Raw genomic sequence first — 13,286 nt, 5'->3', positions numbered from 1 at the left:
AGGCTGGAGAGCAGTGGCGTGATCATGGATCACTGCAGCCTTGATCTCCTGGGCTCAAGCGATCCTCCCACCTCAGTCTCCCAACTACCTGAGACTACAGGCATGCTCCACCACGTCCGGCTAATTTTTGTATTTTTTGTAAAGATGGGATTTCACCATGTTTTCCAGGCTGGTCTTGAGCTTCTGAGCTCAAGCGATCTGCCCACCTTAGCTTCCCAAATTATTGGAGATTATAGGCGTGAGCCACCACATCTGGCCCAAAAACTGTGTTTTCAAAAAATACTGTCTGATACGTGTGAAAATGTTAATAGTGTATTTTAAAAAATAAAACTATGAACAATATGGCCAAAATTTTATAAAATATTAAATTATTTATACATAGTTATTTTACATATGTATGCAAAAAGACTAGAAAGAAATATAATAATATTTTAATAGTGGTTGGTTATATGGGGTGGTAACATTAGCAGGTAATTTAATTTCTTCTTTATACGTGTGCTGCCTGGTGCTGACTAAGTAAGGCAGGGGCTAGGAAGAGGACTGATCGAAGCACAATACCTGCCTTCAAAGTGCTCACAGTAAGAATAGCATAGCAAGGTAGAGGATCTAAAACTAGGTTTGGATTTGAGTTTTATGTCTTCTAAACTAGCTGCTTAATTGTACAAGTCTCATTTTCTGTAAAATGGAGATTTTACACATTTATTATCATTTCAATAAATACTGACTTCTGTTCTCTGTTAGATCCTTGGACTATAGCAGGTATCATGGATCTCATACTTTAATGGGAAAGGCAGGCACTCAATAAGTAATTATAAGTATGAAACATTTTTTAAAATGATAAATGGTGGATGCTATAGAAGATACAAAAAGTGGTATTTAATCCAGTCTAGGAGGTTAGGAAAACTTCTTGAGGAAGTAGTGCTGAATCTGAGATATGAAAGAGAAGTAGAAATAAACTACATAAAATGCCATAGTATTCCTTTGTAAGGGAAGAATGCATTTCAATCTGGAGTCTGGAGATAAAAGAAGTCCAATATGACTGCAGGGTGGAGAGGGAGGGATGGGTGGTGATGGTAAGAACTACTGTGGCTGGTAAGAATTAGGTTGCAGAGAGCTTTGTAAAACATTTGCAAAGTCAGAATTTCCTAAGGACAATGGGAGATCATAGAAGAATTAAGTGACTTATACAAGATCACATAACAAATGATGAAGTTGAAATTTGAATTCTAGGAAGTCTGACTCCAAAGCCCAAAGAATATACACGAAAAAGTCCCTACAACAGAGCTTGTCACCAAAATTAACTGATTAAATAATAGCTAATATTATATACTTTCATGGGCACAAAGAGAAGAGCAAAAGTGGTAAAGCAGAGATGAAGAAGAGACAAATGAGAGATATTCAGGAGAATTAATAGGATTTTGTGAACTGATTGGATGTAGGGTTTCTAAAGGAGATGAAGAAGTCTAAAATTACTTCAGATGGCTAAAATTTTCATATTGCCCCTCAGACTGAAAGAAAAATAGAGCATTTACATTCAAATACATACACACGACAGGAATATGGAATTTGATTTTTTTTTCACAGTGTGCCTTATTTTGGTCCTATATTTCTGAGTTGTCAGGGTAGAGTGTATATACCTGGTTAAATACAAAACTGAAAAACTGAATTTAAAAATAAACACTATAACATCAGTTACTAGCATTTCAAAACACAATAAATATACTTTTAGAGTCCTATCTGGGTTTTAAACATTTTGCACAGCTTTTCATTTTTTAGAGATTGTAAATGTAAAAAAAATAAAACGAGATAAATGATGATAAATTGGATTTTTTCCCTACAAAACATACATTTGGTTTAAACTTTATTTCTGGTAAACATGTAAACATAGAACATAAAATTCCTTTTGAAGTAGGTTCCTACGCTTCATGGTGAATGAAAAGAAAGCAAAAATTTCAAATAAAGGCATATATAAGTAAAAACCTTTGAGACCTAATAAAACTAATCCTTACATGTGTGTTCCAATTTCCTTGACTTCATGATGTATGACATCATCAATACAACAATCCGGTTTAAGTTCAGCCACTGCAGCATTGGAGGCTGAAAGATTTAAACGCTGAGAACTTGTCTGAAGATCAGCCTTGAAAGAAAGTTAAAAAAAAAAAAAGAATCCAAATGAGACTGGTTACCTACAGGGTGTGCATGGCTATGAGTGGAAAGAATAGGGGAATAAGAATAAGGAAAGAAGGATGAAAAGGGGAGCAACACTTTTCTGTGTAAACCTTTCTGTATAGCTCTGATGCTTAGAACCATGGCAACAGCACACTCCCGCACCAATAAATAAATAAATAAATAAATAAATAAAATCAGGCAGGAATTAGGGAGAATCCAAAATGGAATACAAACAGTAACAAATGAACCTAACTGTATTACAAATAAAGACCACAATTGCGCTATGGCAGAGGGAAGGGGAAAAGTGGAACTAACCTAAGTAAGTTTGGAAAACAAAATCTTAACTGTAATCTATGGCTAAAGACCAAAAGAATGGTACATAAATGTACTATAGCTACGACACGTGTTTTTTCACTATTTTATATGTATACTAGGACAAAACAAAATACTACATTGTGGATTACAAGAGACAGGTTTCTCACCTTCAGAGAAAAAAAAACGGTACAAATAAGGAAAGCGGGGGAAGCTACAGTGAGTCTTTGGTGGTGGACTGGAATCTGAGGCACCAGTATGAACACATGGCTTTTAAATATATATTCAGATGGACTTCACTAAAACAAATACATATGCATGTATGTGCTAGTATATAACACTAAAAGATAAGTAATTGTCCAAAACAAAATTATATGTCAGAGACCAATTAGTTTATAAGATAACTAGAAAATGACATAAAAAGTCACCAACTAAGAAAGCACTACCTCATCTAAAGTAGCACCTTCCGTCCACCCGATGATGCTCCATTATATTTCTTTTTTCTCCTTTTGAACATTTATCACTCTGTCTTAAAACTACCCTCCCTCCCTTATCTCAATTACTTTCTATCACATTCAACTTTTGCTTCCTTTGTAACATTTATCACAATCTATAATTACCTTATTTATGACTTTGTTTACATGTTTCTTTCTGTCTCCCCTACCAGAAAAGTCTATGGAGGCAGGAACCTCGTCTTCTCTTGCTCACCACTAGAGCACGGTGCCTGGCACATAGTAGGCAATTAATCAATATTTGTTGAATAATGAATGGATGAATTTATGATAAAACTTCCAAGGCAAAAAAAATTGAGGGAAAGCAAAGATCACATTAGGTCATGGGAATTAGTGGAGGTTTTTACATGAGAGCTAGGATTCTTTTAAGTTTTTGTTTCTTTTAAAAAACAGTTTTGCAGTTAATTCTAACCCAACAATCTTATGTTAGTCACTTTGAAATGTGCTATTTATTAGTGCTGTGTATTTTGTTATACTCAGTTATAAAACAATAGTAGCTCACATTTATTTGGTACCTATTATGTGCAAGGCCCTGTTCTAAGCATATTACTCATTTAATCCCCATATCCTGAAGGAGGTATTAGTATTATCCCCATTTCATAGACAATGAAACCAAGGCACAGAAAAGTAACAACTTTCCCAAGGTTTTACAAATCATAAGTAACAAAGCTAAGATTCAAAATTCTTTTTTTTTTTTTTAAAAAAGAGTTTCACTCTTCTTGCCCAGGCTGGAGTGCAATGGCATGATCTCAGCTGACTGCAACCTCAGCCTCCCAGGTTCAAGCGATTCTCCTGCCTCAGCCTCCCAAGTAGCTGGGATTACAGGCACCCATCATCATGTCTAGCTAATTTTTTGTATTTTTAATAGAGACGGAGTTTCACCATGTTGGCCAGGCTGGTCTGGAACTCCTGGCCTTAGGTGATCTGCCTGCCTCAGCCTCCCAAAGTGCTGAGATTACAGGCATAAGCCACTGCTCCCAGACCTAAAAATTCTTAAACACTTTTTTTTTTTTTGAGACGGAGTCTCGCTCTGTCACCCAGGTTGGAGTGCAGTGGCACTATCTTGGTTCACTGCAACCTCTACCTCCCAGGTTCAAGTGATTCTCCTGCCTCAGCCTCCCCAGTAGCTGGGATTACAGGCAAGTGTCACTAAGGCTGGCTAAATTTTGTATTTTTAGCAGAGACGGGGTTTCACCATCTTGGCTAGGCTGGTCTCAAACTTCTGGTCTCAAGTGATCTGCTGCCTCGGGCTCCCAAAGTGCTGGGAATACAGGCGTGAGCCACTGCACCCAGATATAAATTCTTAAACATTTTTGAAATTAGAAAAAAAAAGAAATAATTGAATCCATTGGCTTTCTGTTAAATATGTTTTCCTATGTGTCTTATGTGTCATTTTAATCATAACTGCGGCTTTTGATAAGCAGGATTTGAAAAGGCAGAAGAAAGAGGTTAGGGGGAACTCTAAGTAAGTTGAACAGAGCTAGCAAAATACCACCAGTGTGAAAGCTCCAGATGTCTTCAGAGGACACCAAGAGTTTGGTATAATTGGCCAGACATGGTGGCATGTTCCTGTAATCCCAGCTACTTGCGAGGCTGAGGCAGGAGAATCACTTGAACACAGGAGGTGGAGGTTGCAGACCCACATTGGAAGGGTCTACTTGGAATCAGGGAAATCACACCCAAAGACCAATTTTGAAACATACAGAAAAAAGATCACCAGGACCTCCAGGAAAAATCATGAAATAACTTACAAGGGAAGAGAATTAGACTGGCTTCAATCCTCTTAAAAACAACATACACAGCTGAGCAATAAAGGAGTAGCATTTTCAAAAAACATAAGGAAATAAAAATGTAAAGAAAAGATTTTAAATCTAGCCAAACTGAACTTCAAATATTGAAAAACACCTTTGAACAAGGGCTCAGAGAATATTGTACCCACAAAATCTTCCTGAGCAATCTACTTGAATATTTTTAATATTAAAAGCCACAATTCACAATGACTAACAATAATTATAAATATGCACAAAACAGCATAGTCTTTTTTGTTTTGTTTTTTGAGATGGAATCTTGCTTTGTCACCCAGGCTGGAGTGCAGTAGGGTGATGTCAGCTCACTGCAAGCTCTGCCTCCCAGGTTCACATCTTTCTCCTGCCTCAGCCTCCCGAGTAGCTGGGACTACAGGTGCCCGCTACCATGCCCAGCTAATTTTTGTATTTTTAGTAGAGGTGGGGTTTCACCGTGTTAGCCAGGATGGTCTAGATCTCCTGACCTTGTGATCCACCCACCTCGGCCTCCAAAAGTGCTGGGATTACAGGCGTGAGCCACCGCGCCCGGCCGAAACAGCATAGCCTTTATAAAGCAAAATATATGAGATTTTAGAAGATGTAAATAGAAATACACTAGTAATAAGAGACAAACATGCACTCTTAGTATAAGACAGATGAAGTTGACAATAAATAAAGATATAGAATCTAGCCCTAAATAACACAAATGATAAAACAGCTCTTATGAATATCTAAAGCATACACATTCTTCTCAAGTACACATAGAAAATTCATAAAAAATCAATATGGGGTCATAAGACATCATCAGTTAAGTTCCATAAGCTGAAATATTACAAGAACAACACTGATTGGAATGTAATAAAACTATAAATTGCGAACAACAATTAAAATAGAAAAAAAAAATAAACCTTTCCCCCTAAAAACCTTTTGCATTAAACAACCCTTGGGTAGAAGGTGAAATACAAATGAAATTACAGAATTCTTTAAAAAGTAATGACAAAAATATAAAAAAGGTTTTTAATTTGGGCAATTCTGCAAAGTATTTTCACACTTATTATCTTGTCTTAATGTAAGAATGGTGTTTGGGATGTTCAACACTGTTACTACCTCTTTATCATTGTACAGTAGGCATCAGCTCTTCCTTCCACCATCAATTTTTAATTTTTAATTTATTTTTTAATTTGGTCTCACTACATTGGGCAACAGAGTGAGATGCTGTCTCTAAAAAATAAAAAATAATTAGCCAGGTGTGGTGGCATGCAACTGCAGTTACAGCAACTCAGGAGGCTAAGATGTGAGGATTGCTGGAGCCTTGGAGGTAGAGGCTACAGTGAACTATGATTGCACCAGCCTGGGCAACAGAGTGAAACCTCACCTCTTAAAATCAAAAGTATTGAGAATAAAAATGCTATGCATTTGAATCTTCAGGATATAAAAAGCAGTGAATCACAGGAAAATTAACTTTTATCAATATAAATCAAAGAATCAAAATAAAATAATAAAATTCCTAGCTCAAAAATGGTAGAAAAATAAAGTAAATAAACAGAAGCATAATAAAAGAAATAAAAGCACAAATTAATAGAGAATGGAAACATATTGGATACAATAATTTTTTAAGTCTTGGATTTTTGTTTTTGAAGTTAAAATACACAAACCAAGAGCTAGCTAACTTAATCAAGAAAAAATCAAACCTAAGAAATGACCAGGGCAAAATATTGCAACAGAAGAAATTTTTTTTTTGTTTTTTTTTAGATGGAGTCTCACTCTGTCGCCCAGGCTGGAGTACAGTGGTGTGATCTCGGCTCACCGCAGTCTCCACCTCCTGAGTTCAAGCGATTCTCCTGCCTCCCAAGAAGCTAGGATTACAGGCGCCTGTGACCACGTCCCGCTAATTTTTGTATTTTTAGTAGAGATGAGGTTTCACCATTTTGGCCAGGCTGGTCTCAAACTCCTGACCTCAGATGATCCACCTGCCTTGGCCTCCCAAAGTGCTGGGATTACAGGCATGAGCCACTGCACCCAGCCAACAGAAGACAATTTTAAGAGCCTACTTTACAGACCTCTATGCAGATAAATGTGAAAATCTATATGAAATGAAATGGATTATTTCCTAGAAAAAAACAGCTTAACAAAACTGACACCCTTAGAGGTGAACTGCTTAAACATACTAGTATCCATAGGGAAAAAAAAAGAAAAAATGTTATCAGGGAGTTTCCCCATTTTAAAAAAGAAAAGAACTAGCTCATATGATTTTGCAGGGAATTCTATAAATCCTTCAAAGAATAGGTAATCTAAATGATCCACAGTTCTCTGTATTTGTTTTGTTTTGTTTTCTCAGACAGGGTATTGCCCTGTCATCCAGGCTAGAATGCAGTGGCATAATCATAGCTTACTGCAGCCTCAAATTCATGAGTTCAAGTGATCCTCCTGCCTCAGCCTCCCAAGTAGCTAGGAATACAAGTATGTGCCACGATGGCCAGAGAATTTTTAAATTTTTTTTTTGTAGAGACTTTGATCATTATATTCCCCAGGTGAGTCCTGGGGAGCCTCCTGGATTCAAAGGCTCCTCCTGCCTTGGTCTCCCAAAGTGCTGGATTACAGCCATGAGCCACTAAGTTTAGCCTGATGCACATATTGTTCCAAAGCACCGAAAATATTGGAAAAATGTTCGAAATCTTTTATTAAGCAACCATAATACTGACACCTAAAACCTGATCAAAAGACAACACTCACACAAATACAGGTCAATATCATTCTGTGCTTCATGACCTATATCCTCTTAAGTGATTCTGATGTCACAATTAGCTTATCTGGCCAGGTGCGGTAACTCACATGTGTAATCCCAGCACTTTGGGAGGCTGAGGCGGGAGGATTGCTTGAGTTCAGGAGTTCAAGACCTGCTTGAGCAACATAGCGAGACCTTGTCTCTAAAAACTATTAAAAAATTAGACAGGGATAGTGTCACAACCCTGCAGTCCCAGTTACTCAGAAGGCTAAGACAGTAGGATCCCCTGAGCCCGTGAGTTTGAGGCTACAGTGAGCTATGATCATGCTACTGCACTCCAGCTTGGGTGACAGAACTAGATGAACTAGAGACTGTCTCAAAAAAAAGTAAAAAGAAAAATACCGTTTTATATATCATGAGTCTGAATGTCTAGTTGAGCCCAAGAAGACCCCTGGTGAGTACTGCACAGTACTACTAATTATTTTTATAAAAGTGAATAAAGGCATGAAATATAAAATCATGCTTTAGAACATGCATACTACTGTATTCTTTGATCTTTATAATAGTACTGACATCTTAAAGTATATGCCTTTGCTATTTTATTAATCTATCTTATAAAAATAAATTCAACATTCACTGAATTTACTGAATTGCCAGTATTTACTGAATTGCCAAGAAATTCAGTATTTACAACGTAGAAAGACAAAAGTTATGTTCTCAAACTTTTGAAAATCAGATCTTTTAACAATCGAATGCAGAGGTTGGCAAACTTTTTCTCTGAAGTCATTAGCAAATATTTTAGATTTCAGAGGCCATACAATCTATGTTTCAACTATACAACTGCTGTGGTAGCTGGAAATCAGCCACAGATAATACATAAACAAATGAGTATGGCTGTGTGTCAATAAAACTTTATTTATGAACACTAACATTTGAATTTCTTTTTTGTTTGTTTGTTTGCAGAGGCGGTACCTTGCAATGCTGTGTAGGTTGGGCTCAAACTCTTAGCCTGAAGCAATCTTCCTGCCTTGGATCCCAAAGCACTGGGATTATAGGCATGAGCCACCACACCTGGCCTGAAATTTGAATTTCATGTAATTTTCACATGTCACAAAATATTATTTTCAATAATTTGAAAATGTGAAAACCATTCTTAGTTCAAAAGCCTTATAAAAACAGACAATGGATGAAATTCGGTCTTTAGGCTATAGTTTGTCAACCCCTAATTTAATGAAAGGCAGAGACTCCATCTATATATGATAAACATATGTACGTGTATGCACAAATTTGCATCCAGTTTCTGGAAGTTGAGTCTGTTCTCTAACATCCTTGTTAACTTTAAAACTCTATGATCATTTTCGAACTCATTCTAATTAGAGGTCCTTTCTGGCAATACTCCAATTACCTGAACTCATCACTCTAAGACAGGTTTTACAACTTCTTCCCCACATACTGTGAATTTTCACCTTCTTTTCGCACTTATTCTTTTGAAGAAATTTCAAGTTGTTAGCTGAGTTAGCATATTCTATCTTTTAATCCCTACACTATTTCAAGGGTCTTCTAACTGTTCCATTTTCTACAAAGCATCCCGTACAATGTGCTCATATCAGTCTTTCCAACACAAAGAGTGCTCAAAAGCCAACTGCCTGCTGTTTTTTATTTAATTTTTTTCAGAGACAGGGTCTTGTTCTGTAGTGCATGCTGGAGTGCCCAGGCAAAACTCACTGCAGCCTCAAACTCCTGGGTTTAAACAATCCTCCCGCTTCAGCTTCATAAGTAGCTGGGACCAATGATGTGTGCCAGCATGCTCAACTACTTTTTAAATTGTTTGTAGAGATGGGGGGTCTTGTTATGTTTCCCAGGCTGGTCTTGAACTCCTGGCCTCAAGCAATCCTTCTGCCAGAGCCTCCCAAATTGTTGGGATTCCAGGTATAAGCCACTGTGCTGGGCCTGGTTTTTTTACTTTAATTAATTAATTTTTTTGTCTGTTTTAAAAAATAATTTTTCAAGAAAGGTTAAATAAAACCTTAGCCTGCTTTCAAGATGCTCTACTGTATGGCTACTGATATGGTTTGGCTCTGTGACCCCACCCAAATCTCATCTTGTAGCTCCTGTAATTCCCAAGTATTATGGGAGGGGCCTAGTGGGAGATAACTGAATAATGGGGGTGGGTCTTTCCTGTGCTATTCTCATGACAGTCAATAAGTCTCATGAGATCTGATGGTTTTATTTATTTTTATTTTTGGGGGGATGGAGTGTTGCTCTGTCACCCAGTCAGCCAGGAGTGCAGTGGCACAGTCTTGGCTGACTGCAACCTCAGTCTCCCAGGTTCAAGTGATCCTACTGCCTCAGCTTCCCAGGTAGCTGGGATTACAGGCACACGCCAACCCTCCTGGCTAATTTTTGTATTTTTAGTAGAAATGGTGTTTCACCACATTGGGCAGGATGGTCTTGAACTCCTGACCTCAAGTGATCTGCCCACCTCAGCCTCCCAAAGTGCTGGGATTACAGGCATGAGTCACTACGACAGGCTGAGATCTGATGGTTTGAAAAACGGGAGTTTCCCCGCACAAGCTCTCTCTCTTTGCCCGCTGCCATCCACGTGAGACATGACTTGCTCCTCCTTGCCTTCCGCCATGATTGTCCCCAGTCACATGGAACTGTAAGTCCATTAAACCTCTTTCTTTGGTAAATTGCCCAGTCTTGGGTATGACTTTATCAGCAGCATGAAAATAGACTAATACAGCTACTATTCCTCTGTACCACCTTACCTCCTCTTACCAAGTGAAATATGGTCCCTGTTAAAAGAACACATGTATATCGCTATGTCTCTGCCTCTGATTACCATGTCTCCCTTGCCTTGTTATCTGTATTCTTCCATTCTTTCAAGATCCTCTTCGCTTTCCTTCTCCCCTAAAAAACCTTCCTGATTGATATAATCTCCAGTGATCTTTCCTCCTCTATGTTTATGACATACATTAACAAATGCTAAACTGCTGTTTACCTTTGACTAGTACATTTTCTCACCCAAGCAATCACAAACCTTGTTGAATAGGAAAAATGGTTTCATGCCTAGCATAATACTTTATAACTTTAGGCATTCATTAGTGCTTGTTAATGACAATTAAAAATTATTGTATCAAACATGCATTTAATGAAGTGCCAACAACATAATAGATATAAAAAAACCTTTTTTCTTTCTCTTTCTTTTTTTTTTTATTTGAGATGGAGCCTAACTCTGTCACCCAGGCTGGAGTGCAGTGGCATGATCTTGGCTCACTGCAACCTTCACCTCCTGGGTTCAAGCCTTAGCCTCTCCTGCCTTAGCCTCTCCTGCCTTAGCCTGCCAAGTAGCTGGGACTGCAGGTGTGCACCACCACACCCAGCTCATTTTTGTATTTTTAGTAGAGATGGGGTTTCACCACGTTGGCCAGGCTGGTCTTGAACTTCTGACCTCAGGTGATCCACCTGCCTCAGCCTCCTAAACTGCTGGGATTACAGGTATGAGCCACCATGCCCGGCCTAAAAAAAACCTTTGTTAAAGAGTGAAATACATCCCAAGTAAGAATGTTACTTACTTTTACCAATATGTCTTTTACAACTTGATTGCTATCATTATGAACGCTGATATAACTGGAAAAGGTCTCTCCCAAAAATATATTCCTATAAAATAAAACAAGTATTTATTTAGGCAGAAATCCATTCACGTTTCTTTTTTTTTTTTTTTTTTTTGAGACTGAGTCTCACTCTGTTGTCCAGGCTGGAGTGCAGTGGCACGATCTTGGCTCACTGCAAGCTCCATCTCACAGGTTCACCCCATTCTCCTGCCTCAGCCTCCCGAGTAGCTGAGACTACAGGTGCCTGCCACCATGCCCAGCTAATTTTTTGTATGTTTGGTAGAGATGGGGTTTCACCGTGTTAGTCATGATGGTCTCGATCTCCTGACTTTATGATCCGCCCGCCTCGGCCTCTCAGAGTGCTGGGATTACAGGCATGAGCCACCGCATCTGGCCGCATTCAGGTTTTACATTAGATATTATGTGTGAGAATCACTCAGGACTTCAAATGGAGAAACATTTACTAAAGGATAGAAATCTGGTGAAACATTGTTTCAACATTCCTTTGTTCACACTAGGCCACTCATTCATTACCTAGTGCAAATCAAAATATGGATGTAATCTATAAAACATGAAATATTTGGCCTTTACTGTACAAAATGCCAGCCTCACTAGAGATAAGACTCACTGAAATTAGATCTATGCTAAAGTCAGGATTTGTATTTGAATAGGTTAGAGAAAGCCAAGTTTCTATTCTTGCAATAACTTATTCCCTGAATCTAGAAGAGCTCTAAGTTATTGATATTGGGGTATTTTTACCAATTTATTTTATTTCCTAAGTTATCTGAATAAAAATCACCAGTGGTTTTATCTTACATAGTTTTATATTTTTTACAGTTTTTCAAGACGCTAATCAATGACCACATTCTGTAAAACTATAAAAACAATCTGTAAAATTTCCTTCTGTCTCAAATTCTGTCTGTTACAAACAGAGTGGAACCAAAGGCTTCTACCTTATTATTAATCTAGAATAATAATACAGCTAAGAATAACAGAAGAAATAAATTTAGAGTTCCTAATTAGCTGACAAGTCTGATAACTCATTTTGGGAGAGGACTATGAGGCAAAAAACAGAGTGGCTTCTGAAAAAGACATTTACATTAGTAGTTAAAAGAGTATATGGCCATTAAAAATATAGTAAGATCTAAAGAAGAAAGTAAAAATTCTATTATCCTAGGAACCACTATCAACATTTTATTTTGGTATATATCTTTTTTTTAAAAAAACAGAAAGCCATAATCACATAGTATGATTTTTTAATAATCTTTTTGCCCCTCAAATGTATCATGTGCTAGGCGTGGTGGCTCACGCCTGTAATCCCAGCACTTTGGGAGGCTGAGGTGGGTGGATCACCTGAGATCAGGAGTTCAAGGTCAGCCTGGTTAACATAGCGAAACACGGTCTCTACTAAAAACACAAAAATTAGCCAGGGCAGTGTGTGCGCCTGTAGTCCTAGCTAGTGGGGAGGCTGAGGCAGGAGAATGGCTTGAACCCAGTGGGTGGAGGCTACACTAAGCAGAGATGGCACCACTGCACTCCAGCCTGGGCAACAGTGCGAGACTCCATCTCAGAAAAAAAAAAAAAAAAAAAAAAAAAAGGAAATGTATCATGAGCGTTTCCCCATCCCATAGTTCTTTTTTGAAAACATAATTTGTAGGCTTTACAAGGTTTCTTATGTGAATATGTCATTCTTACCCAAAATTTTGTGGTAAAGTCAGCATTTCTCCCAACATTAAAACTTCTGCACCATTAACAGTTGAAGGATCATCTCTCATCAGTTGGTTAAAGAGATCTCCTGAATGAAGAGAAAAACATAAAATTCTAACATCTACCTTTTAAATAACTTTTTCTTACATAAAGAACTAGGAGAGATATTTTAAAAAACAACCTCTTGACAAAAATGATATTTAAAAAGTCTAACTTCTAGATTTTAATACAACAAATCATGTCAAAAAAATTCTGATCTCACAGGGAATGGACACTTTAGAAACAAAGAAAAATGTACGTCATGAGATAGAAAATATACTAGAGAAAGCCCCAACAATTCTAAACAAAGGGAATGCTAATATATACATTGACGCAACACTTGAGGATGAAGGCAATTTTAATAGTATTATGAATATGAATGTATCTTAAACTGTAAGTCTCATATTGCCATATGATATCA

General features: G+C 37.6%; 1 protein-coding gene across 7 annotated transcripts in view; it reads right to left on the bottom strand.

Moving 5' to 3' along the window:
• The window catches only part of TRAPPC13 (trafficking protein particle complex 13), a 41,393-nt gene that overhangs the window by 17,231 nt on the left and 10,876 nt on the right, over positions 1–13,286 (bottom strand). For 5 of the 7 annotated variants that reach the window (XM_003899740.5, XM_003899739.4, XM_009208497.3 and 2 more), the window contains exons 3-5: positions 12,815–12,914; positions 11,081–11,165; positions 2,010–2,137 (exon numbers count right to left, since the gene is read on the bottom strand). In XM_003899740.5, the coding sequence (XP_003899789.1) occupies positions 2,010–2,137; positions 11,081–11,165; positions 12,815–12,914 (313 nt within the window). The remainder of the gene's footprint in view (positions 1–2,009; positions 2,138–11,080; positions 11,166–12,814; positions 12,915–13,286) is intronic. The other 2 variants (XM_031666736.1, XM_031666737.1) reach the window with 1 other exon arrangement.

The sequence above is a fragment of the Papio anubis genome, chromosome 5, assembly GCF_008728515.1.
Source record: "Papio anubis isolate 15944 chromosome 5, Panubis1.0, whole genome shotgun sequence".
NCBI lineage: Eukaryota > Metazoa > Chordata > Mammalia > Primates > Cercopithecidae > Papio > Papio anubis.
This window is presented reverse-complemented; position numbering and strand designations above follow the sequence as displayed.